General features: G+C 44.2%; 1 protein-coding gene across 2 annotated transcripts in view; it reads left to right on the top strand.

Moving 5' to 3' along the window:
- Positions 1 to 23,767, top strand: part of KLHL32 (kelch like family member 32) — a 911,371-nt gene that overhangs the window by 802,143 nt on the left and 85,461 nt on the right. For both annotated transcript variants that reach the window (XM_086926629.1, XM_086926630.1), the window contains exons 9-10: positions 12,076 to 12,268; positions 21,419 to 21,513. In XM_086926629.1, the coding sequence (XP_086782755.1) occupies positions 12,076 to 12,268; positions 21,419 to 21,513 (288 nt within the window). The remainder of the gene's footprint in view (positions 1 to 12,075; positions 12,269 to 21,418; positions 21,514 to 23,767) is intronic.

The raw sequence follows: 23,767 nt of genomic DNA, 5'->3' as shown, positions 1-23,767 counted from the left end.
CACACAGTTATAGTGGGTCTCTACCCAGTATGCCTCCTGCATGGTACAAATTACCTTGAATCTTATTCCTGTATGTACTGGGAGCCTGGGCAATGCTTTAGTGTTGGTTTATCACAGGTTCAGACACAGTCTGGCAGCTTGGTTTTCGATCCACTGAAGCCTGTCAATCAGTTTCTTTGGTCGTTTGATTATGGATAGATGTAAATTGGTTCCCTTGACCACTACATTTACCTAGAACATGAAGGATTAAGTCAAATTTGAATAGGACTCCCAGATTACAAACTTTCAGTGCAGTGGATGGTGATTCTCCTAAATTTGTGGCCCACTTAAATGCTAGGTGGATTCTTGTCCTCCTATAATAAAGATGTCTATATTAGTACAATTCTGGCAAAGGAAACTCTTCCATCCTGATTAAAACATGGCACAGATGATGATGTTGGAGATTTGCTAGACTGTTGTCTAGCTGAAAGTGGCTTTGAGTGTCATGAGCATACTTCTGATGGCTCATCCGGCATTCCTATAGTTAATGTGCCAAATGAGCACATGTAAATGTTGAAGAACTGGCACCAAAGGGTTGACTCATGAGGTAGTCTGCATGACACCTTCTCGGATGGAGATTGGATTTATCAAACTAGGACTTGTTATCTAAGGTTTGAAAGGATTGATTGAATCCATTCCAAATCTGAGGCATTCACTCGCACCCATTCCCCCGAGTCTGTGCCAGTATGCCTAGATCTATGGTGTGATAAACTGATGAGATTTCAATAATTCAAAGGGTGTTTACTTCTCATCCAATGACAACACTATCTCGTCTGGGATATTAGGACAGTCTCCGTGCCTCTTGCTGGCCTAAACCCAGATTGGTGGTCGTGGAATATGAAATGTAATTATTGGGAATGTTGGAAGCTGTTGCCCTTGGGCTATTCCTGATAGCCTCTCTTTGGTCATTATATGAAATGGGATTAAATAAGATTGAACCATAGGTGGGTTCACAGGACCAAAGGTTGACGGTTTGTTAGAGATTATGTCTTAAATTTTGATAATGTTCGATTTGAAGAACAGAATGGGTTCTTCACAAAGTTGCAGGAGATACTTGATGACACCCAATTCTTGGGCCAAAACGGTTCTGCTGATGATATACTTGAATGAACACAGTGGCGGGTATGGTTGTGGTTACTGTGTGCCTTCTCTCCTTTCCGTTGACAACACATCGCCACATTACGTGGGGGGGGGGGGTGGGAGGTCAGGAGGGAAAGAGGGGTGGGTACTACCCCTTTATGGTTTCCGCCCTGGGGTAGAGAGCTGGCACTGAGCCTCACCCCCTTTAGAAACTATCCACAACACACACACTCAAATGCGATTGTATGAAATATGTGTACTTATGCTGCAATGTTATGTCTGTATTGTACATATTGAAAAACAAACTTAAAAACATCTGCAAATAATTATCACATTGCAGAAGGGTGGACCTTTAATGTTTCCACATTGGTCACCTGATAATATAAAAAAATCTCCCTAGTGTGATTTGCGGTCATCCTGATTCATTTAGCAATGTAGGCATTTTTGGTTTTCTTAACAGATTTATCATGGAACTGTCTGTACTTCTTACAATGCATCTTATCCTGGCCAGTCTTTGATTTTCTCATTTGTTGGTGGTGGTGTATTTATGCTCACCTAAGTCCTTGTTAAACCATTTTCTGGTGAATTTGATGCCAGCCTTTGGTTTTCTAGTTCAGAGAAGAGTATGTGCTTCCCAAGGTTGGTGAAGTCTTATGGTAGAACATTTTCTGATAGATTTTTGTGATCAGAAATGTTCATTCCGTCTCAACTGGAGTCTAGGCTCTTGCCCTATAATGGATTCTACCCAATCCACTCCGCCCCACCACTCCTCATCCATCTCCTATCCTTTACTTCTAGCTCACCCACCACCCCTCATACACCTATCCTCTCGCCACGTGAACTAGTAATACACAAGACATCATTGAATCATTGGCTCCCCCTGACCACTCCATGACCGCCTTTGACCCACCAGTCCCCCGAGAGATACCACATCTCTGGGGAAACCATCCATGCAATCATTATCTTCTAGGCAACATTCAGAATTGGTTGCACGACTAGAAGAGATCTCTCTCCACCTGTGCCTTCTCACGGATGAATTTCTTGATCTGAAAGCCATCTCTATCCAACATCTCCCTCTGTTCAGAAGGCTATGTGCTCTAGAGAACCCACCCTGAGCCGCACGAGACCAGTCCCTGTCTCAGACATGAGTTCCTCTCACCTTACCTCAAAAACTATACCCCTCCCTAATGCCCCCTCCTGCCCCGGAAAAAGAAATTCCAAGCTGTCAACTCACGATATTGATGTTCTTCTCCTTTCTTATCCCCTCCGACAAAACACTGACAAAACAACTCTGAACTCATGCAAGGCCCCTATGTGCTAAATCCAAACCATCCATGCCAACCCAAACAGGGAACCCTCCCACAACCTTAGAGTTATAAACAATGACAACCTCAAACGAGTGAACATTATGCAGACCCGACCGCCCACACATCTCTCCAATTGAAATGTGTACTACTCAATTGCAGATCTGCGAGTAAACACGCAGCTGACATCTTTGACCTCATCCATAACAACGAGCTTGATATCATCCTCACGGAAACCTGGCTAAAAGGCTTGTCCACCCCTTCTAGTCCCACCTAGCCATGACATAATTTGATTAGACAGATCGATAAAACAGGGTGGAGGGTTAGCCTGCATACACCAAAATACACTCTCGGTCTCACATTCCGAGTCCTCTGAGCTGACCTCCAGTGAGTACCTATGCATCAACATCTCTAGCAATCACTGCCCAATATGCAAAACACACACATTCTACTACCCCCCCTGGAGACAATCTTTCCTTCATTGAACAATTACTGGACATCATCTCCTCCAACGATGAGGACTCCTTAGTTTCCCAAATATTCCTGGGTGATTTCAACCTTCACTGGTCTAACACAAATGATCAAGCTGCAAACTGTCTAAAAACCTTCCTATTAGAGCACGAGCTGACACAATATTGGGAAAGTCCAACCCATAGCAAGGGTGAAACTCTGGACCTCATCATCTTCAAAAGAAAAAACATCGCAATAGATGCCATTATCCCTTGTGATTGGTCTGACCATTACTGGATCTTCTTCCTAATTAACATGGAGGTATCACCGAAGAGGGTCCAACCCAAGAAAACCAAACAATGGAAAAGGAACCTTAGAAATATTAACTCTATGGATCTTGCAACCCGCTGTAGAAAGGCCTTGACTCCACAATTGACATGTCAGATGTGCATGTCCTCATTGACTTCTATAACACCACTATCGCTGGCATCCTGGATGAAATAGCCCTTCTACAACTAAAAAGTGCCTCCATCAAAATCTGCAAGCCTTGGTTCAACAACAACCTAAACTCTGAACGCTGCAACCTAAGGTGAGCTGAAAGAACCTGGAGATCAGTACACTCCACTTAACATCTAATTCAACTTAGATCGATCAGGAACATGTATAACAAACAATTAAGAACTGCAAAGGCTGACTTCTTCCGAACAAAACTCAATCAAGAAAAAACTGCCCCAAGAATCTGTTTGTAATTGTTAAACAACAATCGAGCAAGTCACCCAGCAGGTCTGACCTTGACAACAGCTTTCCATCTTGCAACGAGTTGGCGGCCTTCTTCACAGAGAAAACGAAGAGCATCAGCATTGACCTAGAAGCAAAGAGGGCTACTCTCCCATCAGCAGGCAGGGCTGATCCAGCTCACCATGAAAGGCTCAGCCCCTCCAATACTGGCACCAAGAACGACACCTTTTGGCTTTCCTTTGCCCCACTCAGCAAAAGAGATATTTACAACACTGGGGGGTTATCAACCCATTTCATCATTTCACCGAACCACTACCACCTCCCATCTACAAAGACATCAAGGTTATCATCCTCGCCCTTTGGAGAAAGATAATCCACACCTCGCTATCACAAGGCACGATCCCCGACAGCTTAAAAGTAGCGCAGATCTCCCCCATTCTAAAAAAAAAACGAATGCAGACAGAGCTGATCTCAATAACTTTCGGCCCATGTCCACCATCCCCACGCTGGCTAAACTGCTGGAAAAATGCATGCAGATGCAACTTTGTGCACACATGGGGTATTTCCAACTTCTAGACCAACATCAATCCGGATTTCGGAGAGGCCACAGCATAGACTTTGCTTTCACTCACATTATGGATGACATCTTGATAGTGCTAGACCACAACAAAGCATGCCTCCTGATTCTCCTTGACCTTTCTTCAGCCTTCAACACTGTTGACACGATAATCTCTTATCCAGCCTTGAACCTAGGATGGGCTGTTCTGGGCCGGTATTGCAATGGTTTACTTTCTTCCTCCATAATAGATAACTAAAAGTCAACATAAAGCAATCCCTATTCCATCCCTGATCAATCTCTATGGGAGTTCCACAGGGGTCGGCACTATCACCGATACTCCTCAATCTATTCCTAGAACCCTTGGCTAATGCTCTGAAAGCCGCAAACATCCTCTTCCAAATGTATCTTAAGACTCTTATCTAACTGGCTTAAAACTAGAACTATCTGGAGGTTGCAGACAGTCAAGAAGTGCAAGTTCATAGCTCTTAAAACCACAGATCTTCCACAAAATGAGAACCAGTCACAGACCCTTCTCAGGCGCTGCCCCAAAGATCTGGAAGGAAAGGAAGTAAGAAAAAAATCCTAATGGCCAAGTTCCTGCCTTAAAACAGCTCTGGCACACTGCTCATTGATAGCCATCTGATTGACAATGAAACTGCTGGAAAACTTTGAATTCCAGCATTCGCCTACCATGCTCATTTATGTAGCGAAGATTATCGAATATTCTTCCCCATGGCCTTTACCCCACATACCTTAACTCTGTTGCACAACTTTATTGTACTATGTATACTCTTCTAATGCCTATCCAAATTGTAAAGCGCTCTAACAGCCGCCTGGGTCAAGTTTGCGCTATATAAAACTTTCAAATTAATAAATAAATGGAAGTTGGTTGTTCTGGTTGAGGTATAGACTGCGTTGAACTCCTCTTTGCTTATGTTCTTAAAGTGCCTAATTATGGTTGGGTGCGAGTTCTGGTTACTACGGTGGTGTATTGGTAAAATGCATTTGATAGGTTAAAAGAGAGAAATAAATTGTCTGACAGTGACTGTGGGTGTAGTACAGTGGTCTTCAAACTAGTTAATGCCGCCCCCAGTATAAATGTTTTTTTCTCACAATTATTCTATTAAATTGGCAATGTTTAAATATGTCTAGACTTATTTAAACATTGCAATTAAGCTATGCTACCCCTGTGAAAAATGCAATTAAATGCAAGATTGCCAAACATACTATTCTAGTTAGCTAGGCCTTACTAATGCTCAGTTTGAAGACCCCTGATGCAGTGGGATATCATTGATGTCTGCTATGTGTAAAGATTAAGGCCAAATTGTGTCCATATGTTAGACTTAATCTTCACACAAAAGCAGGCCGTGCAAGAGCAGGGCCTACATGTTTCCATTAATGTTTGAGGCTAGTTTGGATTCTGGTCTATCAATCCACAGATTAAAGTTGCTCATGAAAAGAATCTTCTTGCCTATTGTCTGTATCGAGTGGGCAAGTTCAAGGAATTCCTGCAAGAACTAACAAGCTTACATGGGTTCATTATATGTGGGATAATTACACACATGAAGGAAAGGACTGGCTGTCTCCAAGTACAGAGCAGGTGTAGGTGAATGCATTATCACGAAACCTGTTTTCCGTTATACCCCACGGTGTGGTAGGGGGTTTCAGTCAGTTCGTCATTGCAACTCCTCCTAGAATTTTGTACATTGCATTTACATTTTTTGCCCTTGCCACTCATGTCACTTTGCATTGTAGAATCTTTAGAAATGCAAAAACATGTTGTACATCTGGCAACCAGTCTTTTCTTTAATACTTGTGGGCTGAGGTTCATCAGATTGTTTGTTACCCTGCACTGAATAGCTTTGATGGGCCACTCATTCCGGATATACTGCCTGCGTGTATGGATGTTGTTTGTGCATGCCAACAAATTGAATTGCAATTTTCCTGCTTGTAGGTTTGGCTCTAGTTGAACTGAAGGCAGATAATCCTATATCCAATATCTAAGTGTCCAGTTTAAAAGAATCCAGTTACATAGCGAGAGAAAGAGAGTTGTGTGGTGGTACCGCACATTAACAATTACTACTTGAATATCATCAGAACCCATGGCAAACAATCTGTGTCAGGATGTATTTCATACTGGGGATCTAGTCTATTTGTAACAAGTGGTCTGAAGTGGCTATAAGGTGAATTGCCATCACGTTCCAAAAACCTCTTTCAAATATTTAATAAAGACGTTTTCCCAGCCTTGCATTGCTGCCCTTTCGCTGTCATGGAACGAGCATGGTAATTTGCTGTGTCACATTTTAATAACTATTCCCCTTAGTCTGTGTAACATTTTGAGACAGAAAACCAACCTCTCTCTAAAGCACAGATAAAGCAGACATCACTGGGTACAGTTGGGGACGTAACAGTTCTTTACCTACAGTGGATAATGCCTTGAAGGAACCGTTGCTACTTGGAAGTATATGTTATGTTATGTTATATGATTTTTGTATAGCGCACGGATGCCGCAGCAAAGTGGCGTCCCGGCGCTTTGGAGAATAATAACACAACACGACAGAAAAGGTGGAAAAGATGGGCCTAGATTGTGGTAAAAAGGAAGGTTTTAAGTGCCTTTCTGAAAGGAAGCAACTCAGGAATGGAGCGCAAAGGGGCAGGCAAAGAGTTCCAGAGAGTAGCCGCCAACACTGAGAAAGAGCGTCCGCCCATCCTAGATTTTTTGAAACGTGGCACAATGGCCAAATTAGATCCAGTAGAGCGAAGAGCTCTGGCAGGGACATAGTGTTGGATAGTCTGTGCAAGGATGGGAGGGGAGGCTGCTTTGAGAATCTTAAAAGTTAAGCAAAGAGCTTTAAACTTAATTCTCTGCCCCACCGGCAGCCAATGGAGATCCTGGATAGTCCAACGGGCCGAGACAAACTTCGGAAGGCCAACGAGCATCCTGGCTGCCGCATTCTGAACTCTCTGAAGACGAGATAGCTCGGCCTGATTAAGGCCCAGAAACAGGGAGCTAGCATAATCTAATCTGGTAAGAACCAGGGCTTGGACAATAATCTGTCTGGTCTCCGCATCAAAGAACTTAAAGATTGGTCGGAGACACTGCAGAGTACCAAAACAGGTGCCGGCCACACGTTTTGTGTGGGAAGTGAAGGAGAACTTATGGTCGAACCACACCCCAAGGTTTCTAACCTCAGTCACAGGGGAAGGGACGGGGCCAAGATCAGAAGGCCACCACTGATCACCCCATAATTCACTTTCCCTACCAAAAATAATGACCTCGGTCTTAGAGGCATTAAGTTGGAGCCGATTGTTCGCCATCCAGCCGGCCACAGCTGACTGAAAAGTGGGGGCATCCATGTTGGAGTCGCCATTAAGTGCCACCGCCAACTGCGTGTCATCGGCGTATGACACTAAGGAGAGACCAAAACTGTGGGCTACCTCCGCTAATGGCTGAACATATAAGTTAAACAAGGTAGGGCTCAGGGCCGACCCTTGGGGAACACCTTGGAGTATGGGGCGAGAAGCAGAAACAAAAGGGGGTGTGGAAACCTTGAAGGCTCGATCTTTAAGAAAGGAGCGAAACCACTCAAGTGCCACCTCTCCAACTCCTGCTTCCATCAGGCGATGTAAAAGAATCTGGTGAGACACCGTATCGAAGGCGGCACTGAGATCCAAAAGGATCAGTGCCGCCGTCTGACCCAGATCCAACAAATGCCTGATGTGTTCCACCACAGCCAGGAGGGCAGTTTCTGTGCTGTGGCCTGCACGAAACCCATTTTGGGAATTGTCCAATATATTTGCTTCCTGCAGGTGAGAAGATAGAATAGCATTAGCATGAGCTTCTGCTAATTTAGCTGGCCAAGGAAGAAGGGAAATAGGTCGGTAGTGTTCGGGCTTGGTGGGATCAAGGGCGGGTTTCTAAGAATTGGAATAACCGTCGCCTGTTTCCAAGCTTTAGGAACACTGCCCGTGCTGAAGGACAAATTAATAAGGCCATGAAGAGCAGGGAAGCAGCCTTCAGCGAATTGCCGGAATTTAAAGGGTCTCATGGGGTCGTCCGGGGAGCCGGATTTAACTTTAGTCGTCAAGGCAGAGAATTCGTCCAAGGTCGGACTAGGAATAATCAGTAATGGTTTATGAACCAGTGACGTAGGGCTAGTCTCCGCAATAGGAAGCTGGGCGAATGACTTATAGATAGCCTCCACCTTTTCAACAAAAAATGAGGCTAAGTCCTCACAGTGCGTCATAGAGGGTTGGAGGGCAGCATTATCAGTCCTTTTACTAGTAAGGTCCTTACACACCCTGAAGATGACCTTGGTGGGGTTGGTGCTGTTCTTGATCTCATGAGAGTAAAAAGCCGCCCTGGCCGTACATATGGCCCGATGATACACTCTAGTGCAAGCCCTATAGGCTGCCTTGAGGTCAGTATCATACGTTTTGCGCCACGCGCGTTCTGCCTTTTTACAGGAGATTTTGAGTGTTTTGAGGGAATCATTATACCAGGGGTTAGAAGGGCTAGATCTAGTCTTACTCCACTTAGCCGGAATAAGTAAATCTAATGCGTTATTTAGCCACTCGCAGAAGCTGTCATAGCCGCGGGAAACTTCTGTGGGGGGTAGGGGATGAAATTTCATCAGGAGCTGATGGAAATGCTCTAAATTTAAGTTTCTCCAAGGGCGTCTAAGACTGGCTGAGGGATTGTTTTTAGGAAGGGAGCAGGAGGTTGTAATACGAAATTCAATGAGATGGTGGTCAGTCCATGCCATGGGTCTGGGATGGAACACAGAGATATTCGTAGAAAGATTCGTCAAAACAGGATCCAATAGATGGCCGCCTGTGTGAGTAGGGGATTGTACCATTTGGATCAGTTGGAACGCCTCAAGATCAGCCAGCAAGCTATGGATCGAGTTGGAAAGTGGCGCGTCCATATGCAGGTTGAGGTCGCCGATAATCGTAAAGTTGGCAGTCTTTAGAGCTAAGGAGGAAATTACCTCCGGAAGGCTTTGACGAAAAGCGGCGTCAGGCCCAGGAGGTCTGTAAATTAGAAGTCCCGTGAAGGTGAAATGGGGATTCACTGAGATGTTAAATAGAGCACTCTCGCAACCTGCTATGGTGATAGGTTTCCAGATGCAGGGGTAGCAAGTTTTTACCGCAACTGCAATACCTCCACCTCTGGCCTTGCGAGGGAGAGAGTGCATAATGTAGCCCGCAGGAAGGGCTAGATTAATGACCGCCATGGACTGGTCGTGCAGCCAAGTTTCCGTAAAGAAGAAAATGTCCGGATTGTCATCAGAAATCAGCGAGAGGACTTCTTGGGAGTGACAAGATAGTGATCTAACATTCAAATGCATAACTTTAAGGATATCATCAGACTTGAAGTACTGTGTGTTAAAGAAAATGGTATTACTTGATGTCTGTGATTGTTTTGTAAGAAATCTCATTCACACTGGACAATCGTGCATCATATACTATCTTAATCATTTCTTCACAGTGTAGGCTGTCCTGTGTGACTACTGAATGTGTTGAGCTATGTGAAAAGGGCACACAGGGTTGATTCATGGTGACATTTATTTTGCAGGTTATCAATTTCATTAATTCTAGAGAAAACGGGCTTTAATAAAAAATGAAATTCAGTTGTTCTGGATACAAAACGCAGTGACATAAACAGATTCAATGATCAGAGTTTTCAACTTTATTACTACAATTCGAACTAAAATTTGAATTACCCAGGTGCAATCATTTCAAAAACCAAAGATCAAGAGAGCAAAAAAACAATGAACTGAAACAAACAATGTGCAAATCAACAATAATGTGCAGAAAACCATGTGCTAAAAACTGACAACAAAAGACATATAGACATATACAGGCAAGCACACAGCGACCAACATTAATATAGCACCTTTAGGGCACTTCTTATTGAAAGCAAAACACTAATGCCCCAAAACAAAAATACTACAAAGCATAGTGTTTATGGGTCAGCGTGTATGACAACGTCATTTCGATCTCGTAAAAATATGGTATCATTATCAGGACTGAGGATCAGTTGCCTGGCATGGTATCAATTGATATATTACATGAAGAACCTGATTTTATAACAATCTTGAATTAAGCAAACAACAGGCTTTTTCAACACAATCAGTGCCTGTACAAGAGTATCATACAAAGATGAAGCACCTAAAATAAACAAGGAGAAAATGAAAGAATAGGATTGAGAATCAGAATTAAGAAATCATTTTTATTACGATATGTATATTAGGGCCATGCACCTATAGCGATGTATACTGCGGAACGATATCTTGAAGTAGTGGAAGCAAAGGACCAAAAAACAATCATGCATGAACCCGTGAGGCAAGGGCAACATACTATCGTGTGCCCTGGCAACAAATGATTACTAGTAACGCACCGATAAACAATGCATATCTTCAAGGTGTCTGGTAAGAGTGTGATTGCAGACCCATGCACGTTTGAAGAATCAAAAAATATAAGGGCAGATATACCTATAAAGGTAGTGTACTCTTGTGTCTAAAAATTGCTGCGATTTGGGAGCAGTCCAAATATACACCCATTTATTATTATTATTTATTTACATCAAAACATAAACATTTCATAAACATAAAAACAGGTAACATTTGACATAACGGTGCATCATAAAAAATCATGTTTTAAAACAAGCTATCACAGCGCCTAGCACTGTTAACATTTTGAATTGAGTCCACATCTTGCAAGGTAAATTGGAGTAGACTTCTTTTCTCATGTTCCAGAGTATATTAACTAATAAATTCATAGTTCTATTCCCTTTGGTCAATTTGATGTACATTTTCATATCAAATTCTCAAAAACATTTTTGACCTCTTCCACCAAGCACAGAGCAAAAATCTCGAAATTGCAAATGCGAGCCACCTTGTGGTATCTGACCTGGAAATACGTAGAGCTTCACTGGGGTGTGTAAAAGATAATAAACAGCAGACAGGAATTATCCAGGTTTTCCGGAGGTCTACATAAGACCCATTTAACAATATGATCAATTTCTAAAATAAAGGAATTGAGTGAGTATAATGAATATCTGGGGTAAGAGACTAGTATGGCATAGTAATAATTCAGAAGACCCTTACTAGTGCTGCTTCTATTAACAAAGGTTTTCAATATGATGCTACAGTAAACCACAAGTAGGAATCAATGCCTGTCCGGAGAGGATTACGATGATTAAACAAATCTAGCATGACAGCAATGTGTAAAAAATAGGTCCTCCGATTATGGAGAGCGTCTTTTTGGCAGAAGAGAAAGAAATTATCAGTGTGGATGGTGAGTCTTACCTTAACACCTGGACTGCTTGAGATATTTGCCTGCTGTGCTGAAGGTCAATAGAAATGGGTGTGGTCATGACGAGCTCAGAACACGAGCAGTGTGTCTCATGACGAGCTGAGCTCGTCATGAGCATGGAAGGGGTTAATAGAGAAGTGGTCCCGAATGAAAACACATTCCTGTCATGCTGACCCGACAGCAATGTGCAAAGCAGAGCATGCTCACAAACAGAGGAAGTAGAAATAGGACAGAGAGCTGAAGTGTGCTACAAATTTGTAAATATGCCACTTTTCTCCACTCTCCCTTTTTTTAAATGCTTCCCTTGCTGTGCTGCATTGCATGAAAGTTTCCAGACCAAAGTGCGAGTGACTCACAATTTATAGCAGCATGACATGGAATTCTAAAATTAGTGTTTTTGAAGATAGTTCACTCAGTGCCTTTATGGGATCTTGTGCTCTTAATCAAAATTGCCTTGCACCTTCTAACCGTATTAGTTGTGGTGGGAAAATTAAGGAGCTTTGCGAGATTTCTTGGCACCCACTATTATCATTTGTGTCTGCTGCCACTTCCAAGTTTCACTCTGACCTTCCTTTCACTTTTTAGAACACTTGGATTAGCCGCAGCCCCATGCTACAACGGAGAGTCTACCACGCTATGGCTGCCGTCCAAAGGAAGTTGTACGTTCTAGGAGGCAATGATTTAGACTACAACAACGATCGGATTATAGTGCGCCACATAGACTCGTACAACATCGACACAGACCAGTGGAGCCGCTGCACATTCAACCTTCTCACAGGCAAGTACTCCGTTTTGCAGAGTGTTTGGTGTTTTGTGGGAAAAGTGAAGGTTGGCATGTATAAATGTAACATTGGGGACCACAGTTTTAAGTTGGCCAGGTCCCACCAAGTCTGAGACCCACTAGGAATTAAAAACAGACATTGCAACGGGTCCCTATCCTGCTGCATATTCATGTATGATCAATTTCCAAACAATGAAAGTAACAATCATTATCGTTCTGGCTGTTTCCAGGATGTTGAGGAGATGAATGCTCCTTTGAGCAGAGCTAAACAGTGGCAGATGGCATGTACCGAGGGTGCCCAAAGGGATATGCCCACTTTAAAAATAAGTGCAAAACTCCCTGCTGCCACTCAACAGCAATGGGCCTGCACCATCCTGATGCTCAGTTCAGGACGGGTCGGTTGCTGACAAATAAAATGGTAAGAAATAAACTTTATTACCATTTTATTTTCCAGCTCTGGCATGGGGCTTTGCTTTGTGTGGCGATGATTCTCTGCCCAAATGGAGGAGCCACCCCTGGAGCTAAAGCCCCGCTCAATGTATATTTAAAACAACAGCTGCAGTGTCAAACCAGACCAGAAAACATTTTAGTTGGAAACTAATCTCTTCACAGCAGCACTGTAATGTATCTAGATTGTTGGTGGGGTATTAACTGAAGAAAAGTAACACACCCAATCTAAGGCATAGAGCATTTGTTTTGCTTTTATATTGTTAAGGCCACTGCTTGTAGATATGTCTTTCTCCTCCTTCCTATCTCTTCTCATGATTTGGTGTTCTGAATGCCAGGAAGGTGCTAATTGCATTAAAACTGATGATATAAATATGGCACAGTAGTCGTCACTACTGCCTGTATTTCTAACTGGCTAGCATATTTCCATGAAGAGCAGAGTTATATGAGAACCTATAAACTGGAATCAGTTGGGGCTATTTAGCTGCGGCTCATAAGGAAGCGCGTATCACAGAAATCACCAAATGCTACACTTTCTTGTAGAGGCTTCTGCCTCCCATGTTATCACAGCTAAAGTCTCAGAAACTTTCTGCAAGCTATATCTGTCAAGGTAACAGCCATCATCTAATAAAGCCAAACCTAATTCCAAGGATTCAAGTGGGCTGAAAAAGTTGGGGGATGCCCCTAAAAGGGGCGGGTCCTGTAAAATTAAGGGTGCGGCTTAAACAAGTAAACTAAAATTCCCACCGAGTGCCACCCTAACCACACATTTGAATAGTATCACAACTGCAACTGGCATAGGTGAGCATTGCTCTGTGCCCTTTGCCACTCAGTTGTGGCCCGTTATAAACACTTGAATGAAACTCAGTTTAAAGTAAGCACTATACAAGAGTAATATGATGCCTGAAAAAAATACTATAACACAACATTATGGAAAAAGGAAAAGTTCTTGAGGAATGCAGGATTAGGTAAAATATGTAGAATGTAAACAGGAATGACATGGTTTACCTTAACAGTTTTTACACTTATTGTTCAGAAACCGATCAGAGTTTTGTCTGTAAAGTTAAGGACATGAGTAAAGGGCCCGAAAGGGACCTGTTACAATGTCCTATTTTACATACTACCTGGTCTGAGCACTGGAGAGATCCAGCCCACCTAGTGCCCTGCCTAATTAACCATACTAAAATATTACTTAGGCGATGTTCCAATTTTTTCTTGGCCACACATTTTAAGTGGTGTAAAAGCATTGAAGATCTGTGTGGAATTTAAGGCAATTGAACCAAGCACAATTTTATAACTCTTTTATACTCCACAATCTGGAATGATTAAGAGATAGTGAGGTTTAAAATGGTAGGACTAATCATTTTGTGGGTGGGCAGGGGTGTATCATGGAGGTTGCTGCTAAGGTAGATTGTGGCTTGTTATGCTCCACCTTTGTATCTCTAAGTTAGCAATGCAAGACTCTGTCTTGCAGTTCAATGGTACTTAAGGGAGGAATAGTGCTGGTGGCAGCCCGTTGAGTGTAGAAAAAGAGGAGCTCAGATTGTGAAGGCACTATATCAGCATATGTCTGATTGAATAGTTGTTTAACATAATGACCTACACTGGTATACAAGATGTAACTTGTGAATGGCAGTAGCAGGGACCAGAGAGCAGCCATCGCAGCAGTTTGAACTGTCATCAGGGACTGTTCATTGTCAACTATGGTGGGGTTATGACACATTCTTAAACTGTCCAGTTTTCTCCGTGTATTCTCTCGAGTAAGGGGTAACAACTCCACCTCGGCTTCAATAGTCTTTTTTATTTCTATTTACCAATAGAATTTAAAGTGAAGCAGTTTATGTTGTGGCGCATAATGATGAAAGAGTGTACTCGAGCACCACAGCTACCCATCCCATGACACCATAATAGGCAGAGAGGAGGGACTACCAGTTAAAGTTTAGGCATCAGATGACGCTTAGATGTCCAAACTAAAAAGATGCCCCAAGACAGATGGACAATGGAACTCCCGGATTGGGTTTTATTGGCAAGGAGAAGAGGCTACTTACCTTCGGTATTGCCGTTTTTTTATTAGAGACTGTATCTAACTACAGATTCCTCACCTTAGAATATTCCCCAGGCATTAGAGTGGATACGGAAAATCTTGAGCAGTACCTCTGCGCGCTGGTAAGTGGCATTGATCAGCTCTGCGTCTGTGTCATCTAAGTCTGAAGTAATATTGTGGTGCCCATGTAAGTGCCGCCCTGGTGCGCTGACAGTTTATTTTGTGACAATTTCTACACCAAAAAACGCAAAATCTTGTGAAAAACAATGCTTGACCATTGTGCAGTATCTAATGGGATCTGTAAGGTAAAATGCCCAGTTTGCCGAGCGGGGAGGATCAGTGCGGAATCTGCAGTAGACAGTCTTTAATAGGAAATGTGTTACCAAAGGTAAGTTACTTGTTCTTCTGATAAGAGACTTGTAACCGCAGATTCCTAACCTTACAATAACTACCCAAGCAATACCTACCCAGAGGCGAGTCTGCAAACTGGCTCAAACCAGAAAATCCTAGAGGACTGAATGGACAGAACGCCCTTATCAACTGACCTGACTGTCCAAGTAGTGCTTCATGAACATGTGGAGTGACGGCCACCTAGCAGCTTGCTAGATGTCAAGGACAGGTACCTGGCGAGTCAGTGCAGTAGTAGTACCCTTGGCCCTGCTGGAATGGGCCCTCAAACCGTCAGGAGGCTGCCTCTTAGCTAATACGTAGCAGATTTTAATGCAGGGCACAATCCATTGAGAGATGGTTTGCTGGTGCATAGCCGTGCCCTTTTTCACTCCAGTGAACCTGATGAAGAACTGACCGCCCACCCCATTGTCTTTGGTGCAATCAATGTAGAAGGAAAGCTCTATTTGGGTCTAGGTAATGGAGTCTGTTCTCCACCCTTGAAAGATGAGGCAGAGTGAAAAATGTGGGCAGGGTGATGTTCTGACTGACATGAAATGGGGTGACAACTTTTGGCCGAAAAGAGGCACGCATCTGAAAGATCAGTTTGTAAGGGAAGAAGCTGATGTACAGAGGTTGAACTGAGGGAGCATTACGCTCACTTATCCTCCTGGCAAACGTACTGATGATCAAAAAACTGTTTTAATAGTCTAGAACCACAGAGTTCAGCTGTCTAGGGTCTATAAGAGGGAACAGATGAGAAACGTAAGGTACAGATTGCGATCACATTGGGGCATCACAAAAGAGATAGGAAGGAACACGTTTAGCAAATCTCTCAGAACAAGAGTCACAGCAGGTGACTTGAACACAGAGGGTTGGTCTGGCAACAGCAGAGAAGCCAAAATGGCTGACAAGTAACCCTTAACAATGCCCAGGCCAAGGCCTTGCCGGGCTAAAGAGAGAAAAAACTGCAACATCTCCGACAATGGTGCAGACCTGGCATGAGGAACACCAAGCCACAAACCTATCCCAAGTCAGGCATATACAGTTTAAGTGGAGGGATGCCAGGCAGCCAAGATGACATCACAGCCCTCAAGAGGAAGATCAAAAACCCTCAATTGCCGTTGTTCAGTATCCATGCATGAAGATGGAAAGTGCTCAGGTTTGGGTGCACGGCTCTACCCTGTTGTTGTGATAGGAGATCCTCCCGAAGGGGCAGCTTAATCGGAGTACCAATAATGATGCTCAGGAGGTTGGGATACCAAACACTCTATGCCTATTCTGAGGACAATAGAATGGCTTGGGCCTGTGTCGGGCCTGATCCTCTTGAGAACTTGTTGAAGAAGGGGTATTGGAGGACGGCATACAGGAGTCCAGAATTCCATTGGAGATGAAATGTGTCAGCGAGCCAGAACAACTTTGGAAATTCCAATGTGCAGAATTGCTGACAATTAGCGTTCTTGACGAAGGTAAAGAGATCAATCCAAGTTTCTCCCCTCATGCAGAAGAGACTTTGTGCCACATCGAAATTTGTGAACCGCAAGGCATCAGCGCTGAGTTCATCCACCCTGGCATTCAGTTAGCCTGCCAGGTGCTGCACGACCAGAAAGATGTTCTGGCACTCCGGCCAAGTCCATAGGCGAACAGCTTTCTGACACTGAATCCACAAACCCGCTCTGCTCTGCTTATTGCAACACCACATGGCGGAGGTGTTGTCCATGAACACCTGAACCAAGCTTCCTTTGATGGAAGGCTGGAAGGCTTTCAATGCCAAATAAATCGTCCGCAGCTCAAGAAGGCTGCTGTCAGAGACCTCTCCCAGGTAACTGTCCCAACCCAGCAGTGATGCATCTCTGGGTGGGGAAGAGAGAGGGGTCTGCCGCTGGGCCAATTGCGGTTCATCAGCCACAGCTGGAGATCTTGTGCAGTCCTCTCTGATATCTGGACCAGGTTGGAGAGATTTCCCTAAGGCTGCACCCACTACATTTTCCATTGGGCATGCTTCACCAGCAGGATGCAGGAGTCCAGGAAACCCAGCTGTTTCACCAAGATCTAAGATAGATGCTGAAATATTGGAATCATAGCCTGAATAGCCCAGTCTCGCCACTCCGGAGAATAAGTGTGTAATCCCACTGTGTCCAGAAGGGCTCAGAGGAAAGGGAACATCTGAGAAGGGGGTAAGATGGCACTTCAGCACTTTGCTACGGAACCCCAGCGAATGCAGGAGGTCCTTTGTTGTCTGGAGAAGGGGGACGACTTCCTGGGGCAAGCCCACCTTCAGCAGTTAGTCATCAGGGTAGGGCAAGACTGGATCTCTGACCTCCACAGATGTGTTGCAACCAACACCATTACTTTTGTGAACACTGGAGGGGCACTGGTAAGGACAAAATGAAACACAGTAAACTGTCAATACTCTTGGTCCACCATGAAGTGAAGGTAACGTCTGTAGGCTGGTAGGACAGGGATATGGAAATACACATCCTAAAGGTCCAGTACTACCATTCAGTCTCCAGGATCCCATGCAGGAAGAACCTGAGCCAATGTGAGCATTTTTAATTTTTCTTTTCTTAGAAAGTAGTAGGATAACAACTATGCCCTACTTCTGGTGAGGGCACTTTCTTGATGGCTCCTTTCGCCAGAAGACCCTGTGCCTCCTGAGGGAGAAAGGAGAGATCATCCTTCATCAGTGGGTCTTTGAATGATGGGGAAGGGGTTTTCACAAATGGGAGGTCGTACTCCTTTCTCACACCTCCTGGTCGGAGGTTATTGAAGACTATTGAGGCAGGTAAGGCCTGATCCTGCTGCCAATAGGATGGCTGGGCTCGATAGAGGGTCCACTAAAGAGGCTTAGACGCTGCAGCAGGGTAGGGGACCAGACATAATGCTGAGTCTGGTTTCCACTTTGTCCTTGGGATCCATGACCCCACCCATGAAAGGACTGGTTAGTCTGCTGGACTGGTAGATACTGCTGCTACTGAGGATGCATATATGGGCTCTGTCCGCACCCACAGTAGGGCAAAAGGACTGCTGCTGAGACGGGCAGATAGGGATAGCCAGATTGACCTGGTGTTACCTGGGTCTCCTGAAAGCACTTGAGTGCTGTGTCACAAAATAAGCGCAAGTCATCAAAGGGCATATCAGTCAAGGACCACTGGACTTCCCCCGAGAACCTAGTGTACAGCACCAAAGTAGAGACCATGCAGTACCCAGAGAGTCAATGGTATCCAGTCCACACTTCATGGCAAACTTAGCTGTATCCCAGCCATCCACTAAGGCTTATTTGAGGTTGGCAGGGCCCTCTTCAGCAACCAGCTGTGCAACCACAACCCATGAAAATATTAGCCCTACAGTTATACGATGTTCACTAACTGCACAGCTAGGCTGGTGGCAGAGAAAATAATCTTCCCAAATGTGTCTAGCATTGTGGAATCCCTTTCGGTGGAGGGGAAGGGAATGCATTTGGGTTGACCATACCTGTTGAGGCCTGGACAACTAGGCTCTCAGGGGAGGGGTGCTGGGAAAGGAAGGCTGGGTCTGCTGGGGGCAGGGTGATGGCTTTGGACAATCGTGGGATGCACAGGAGCCCCACTGCAAGGTTTCTCCTAGGCCGCTAGGAGAATGTAAGTAAGGGCTTTGTTAAAGGACAGCAGCAATCTAGCTGAACTGGTTTGTAGTTTAAGCTGCTCTGTCAAGACATTGGTCGTGATCTCACCTGCTGGCAGTTGAAGGTCGTGGACCTCGGCTGCTCTGGGTATCATGGTGACAAAGGATGTGGCTTCCTCTGAAATGGGGCTCAAAGGGGAAAGCTTGCTAGTGCCTGGTGAAGTGTCCAGACCACTGGCATCACCAAGCTCCTCAGACCAGTTCTCTATTGGCTCAGTGTCCTCTTCCAGTGGAGCAAACCTTTTCTCCTCATCTCCCCCATTAGAAAGGAAGGATCTAGAGGCAGTAAATACAGGGATAGGTAGGGCCTGGATGACCCCAGCATTGACTTTGAATGGCACCAGAGTGTGCTGGCTCAGAATTGGGAATGATAATGGGCCTATCATCGTGCAGCTTCGGGAATGGCGCCAACATTGAAGAAGCCAGGGGTTGAAGAAGGTACCAGTGACAGTGTCGGTCTGGATCTGGGAGCATATCCAGAGGATCTGGCTGGTGCTGGGGTTGGACTCACCAGCTGGGGAACCTCCTATCCTAGCAAGCTAGATGGAAACAGTTGCCCAATGATGGCTTGTATGGTGCGTAAAATTCTATAAGTTTGGTGGGTGTTGCTCCGGCTCCATGGAGCTCAGTGAGTGCGGAGCGGGCTTGAACACTGGCTCCACAGGTGGTGTGTGGGAGCTGGGCCTAGAAGCATGGCGTTCAGATGGAGAAGCCACAGATTGCTTCAACACCTTCTTCTTGTGCTTCAACAACTTCTTATTGTGCTTCAACTTCTTCTTGTGCTTCTGGGCTTACCCGACTTGGAGGAAGAGTTCTTGGAACACAAATACGATCATCTATGGGAATGGCACTTGGAGTGGCCCCGAGGTCTACCCTTACAAGAGGGTCACAGTGGATCCTCGGGCACCCAAGAAAAGCATTTATGGGCAATTTCTGGCCCAAGAGGGGTCCCTCATAGACCTGTCCATCAGAGGTATCCTATTCTTATGTTGCCCCCCCTCTTTTCCTCTCCCCGAACCGTATACCGATTGACAAAATGGCGGCCACAACTTTTCTCTCAGGTCGCGGCCAGCCAATCGCAACATTTATGTTGGCATGTGGATTTTTTGCTGTTGATCAGCGTCTCTAGATATACATACATTTTTTTCTTTTAATAACTGCAGAATTACTAAACAGATTTAATCAAAATTATAAAAAGCACTCTTTCTGAACAAAGATCTGTCTTTCTGCCAAATGTGGTGTAACTTCGTTAAGCGGTTCGTGCTGTAGTCTTGTCTAAAACCTCTATGGGACATTGCATGGGTAAAACACGTTTTGGGACTCCCCTTTTTTCTCGGCCCGGCTTGCCGGAATTCCAAAACTTTCCAGACAGCAGTTGAAGTGAGTGGCAAACTAGTTTTGAAAATTTCGTGAAGACCAGTCGAACTGTGACAGTTATGACCAAAACAAAAAACGCTATTCCTATGGAAACGAGGTCCTAACTAGAAATACCTACTGGCTATATATAGTTCTGTAATCATTAGAACTATAAAATATTGCATTTATAAAATCAATAAAAGACTACAGAATTTATAATAAATCAGAGGCTTCTTACCATAATCACCAGAGCACTGCCAGTCCCATTTAAGAGTGTGCTGGACATGCACTTAATATGTTGAGAGCACCGTTGACAAATTAGGCAATCTGTATGTTTTTAATAACTCAAACGAAGATGTTCCATAAGCCTAGAGTCATGGACAAGAGGACTGTGCCTTAAAAAATGGTGCACTGAGAAGTGGTAAACAGTGGCACCATTCCATCTAAAAAAACAACTCAGTGTTGTTCTACATTTCCTTTAACCTAGTAATAGCCATGAACTGGAATATTAGCATTTTAAGGCAGCAACAACTGAAATCAATAATTGTCTTCACATGAGTGGTCCTCTTCCTGGACACGTGTAAGCACCCTTTCTCGTTGACTACAGGTTGAACTGGTACATGTCTCCTGCATGAAGTGAACGCTTGTACTTGAACGAAAATGGTTAATTGAGCTATATCCTAGATTTACCACAAAGCTGTCGAGCCACATGTACACAGGACTGTGAAAAAGAAATAGTTTGTTACCCTAATGCACAATCTAAAATTCAGAATTCAGTGTATTTTAACCATGAGAGATTAGGACCACTTAGTAGGCTCTCTAAATGCAGACAACTGAAGCTTTGCTCGCATTATCTATTGTTCCAGCAATCTTGGTGGGAAAGTTTTTTGCTCAGGATGGTTGGTAACCAATGATGTGTCCGAATCAATCTTTCTGCTGTTCAACACAAACCGTACTTTCTGTATCGATCTTATATAGGGAAAGGGCAAAAAGGAAGAATTAGCCTTGCAGGCACTGTGAAATGTTGACTGTGTAATCATACGCTGCTGAATAGAGGCATATTAAATAAGTCTATGATATGGTTGTTATGATTGGAGACATTTATAAAAATCTACGGCAGCCGACACTTACTGACCCCTCAGGAATGCTGGTGCACTGGTACTGTAGGGCTTTAGGCTCTTGTCTACTAATACACTGACCATCTTCAGTTTCAAACCTGCATTATATAAATATTTTTGCATCTGTTGTAGGTCAAAATGAATCTGGCATTGCAGTCAACAATGGAAGAATATACTTAGTTGGTGGTTATTCTATTTGGACAAATGAGCCTTTAGCGTGCATCCAGGTCAGTGAAAAGCATCAATTAAACACCCAAATGGTGAAAGTGGATTTGATTTTATATGTTCACATATAAAAACTATTCAATGTTTGCTTTTGTTTTTCCATGCAGAGATTTAAACTATATCATTATGGCTTATTAACACAGTGCTCTATCGCTATAAACCGGCTTCAAGGTGTTAAAGGAAAAGGAGGGGTGGTTTTGGCACATGGAATTCAAAAGTACATTTTCTCCCATGTATCTGTAGCTGATGCAGCTTAGGATGAAGCTTACTGGCGTGGTCTGCATCAGGCATTCTACAGTTCAGAGGAGGTTTCTTTCAAGGGGTCATGTGAGTGTTTGGAACACTGACCTGTAGAAGTTTGCTTCAGCTTTGATGGGCAGGGCAGCTTTGACACCAGTTGTGAAATCTTAGCTCTAGAGAAAAGCTTTCACTTTTCTAAAGAGAGAGATGTTGTAGTAGATGATTTCATTTTTTCATGTCGGTTTTGAAGTTGAGGTTGGTGGCTATGCAGAAGTCCAGTAATTTTGCAAGATAGTCTTAGAGATTCTTATAGAATATTCAAACCTCTTTAATGTAGCAGTCTTGGTTGAGAGAGCATTAGTGGCAGGGCCGGACTGGCCATAGCGGACACGGGGCATTTCCCCGGTAGGCCGCTAGGGTGGGGGCTGGTTTTGGCCCCCTGGGGGCCATTTTTGTTACCGGGGGTCGGCATTATCGGCCCCCTGTAACAAAATCAGCCGAAACCGGCTCTCGCAAACTGCTCACCTGCACTCCCCCTATGATGGACAATGCAAACAATTCACCCCCAGTCACAAGGATCTGGGTTTAATCCATCATTCTTTTGCTCACCACACCACCCCAGTTTGGACCCAGCGATATGCAAATCAACCTTGATCCTGTTCCTTGTGGGAACAGTCCACCCCGAACTGCGAAACTAGTTCCTCCCTGGACCGGAAACAAGCATCCTGGGACCGGTTACAGGGCATCACCCTTCATCAGCCTCGATAGCTTGAATCCAGTGGTATGGTGAGCACGGGACCCACGTCTGGGCATACCCTTCCCACTTAGGGCAACATATGCAAAAGAAACAATTGTAACAATTGGTGGATGGAATGCTGGGCAATGCAAACATTCACCCCAAGTCACAAGGATCTGGGTTTAATCCATCATTCTTTTGCTCACCACACCACCCCAGTTTGGACCCAGCCAAATGCAATTCAGTCTTGTCCCTGTTCCTTCTGGGAACAGACCAGCCCAACCTGCAAAGCCAGGTCCTCCCTGGACCGGAAACAAGCATCCAGGGACCGGTTTCAGGGCATCAACCTTCATAAGCCAGGCTAGCTTGAATCCAGAGGTCTGGGCATACCCTTCCCACTTAGGGCGACATATGCAATAGAAACAATTGATGGACGGAATTCTGGACAATGCAAGCATTCACCCCTCCAGTCACAAGGATCTTTGTTTACTCCATCATTCTTTTGCTCACCATACCACCCAATTTGGACCCAGCCATATGCAAATCAATCTTGACCCTATTCCTTGTGGGAACAGTCCAGCCCGAACTGCCATGCCAGCGCCTCCCTGATGGGCATCACCCAGGCTAGCTTGAATCCAGTGGTGTGGTGAGCACGAGACCCACGTCTGGGCATACCCTTCCCACTAAGTGCGACATATGCAAAAGAAACAGTTAATTGACGAAAGGCTGGACAATGCAAACATTCTGTCCATCTGATGCTCTTTTTGCCTACAGTTACTAACTCCTGAAAACTATTTTCATTGTTTTATGATGAAAAAGCTAAGTATAGTTAGTGTGCTAATCCTATATCTGGGTTTAGAATAAGTTATAGAGATGGATTAACCACTGTTCTTAATGTTTCTTAAAAATCAATTCAATGAAGAACATGGATTTTGATAGTTAATTTGGAAAATTAACTATTAAAAAATATACTTTCCCTGCCATAAACTCCTATAGCTAATCCGCATCGGCCTGCCAGTGTTGATTTAAAGTCTGAAGAGATATGAAACACTGATCTCAAAGCAGAGACAAAGGCTTTGGCCTGAGAGGATGGCTGGAGAAGTAATGTGATTCAGCTAAACCAAAGCAGAGTAGTTTAGGTGTATCCGGGAAGTTCACTATCTTAAAATTGACATGGGGGTGACCTGTACCTTTATAGTTTATTGACAAGGGCAGCCTGGAGAGGCAGGCTGTTTTGATCCAAAAACATACCTTAGGCCCCTGACAACAGTCTCAGAATC

The sequence above is a fragment of the Lissotriton vulgaris genome, chromosome 6 (assembly GCF_964263255.1).
Source record: "Lissotriton vulgaris chromosome 6, aLisVul1.2, whole genome shotgun sequence".
Classification (NCBI taxonomy): Eukaryota; Metazoa; Chordata; class Amphibia; order Caudata; family Salamandridae; genus Lissotriton; species Lissotriton vulgaris.
This window is presented reverse-complemented; position numbering and strand designations above follow the sequence as displayed.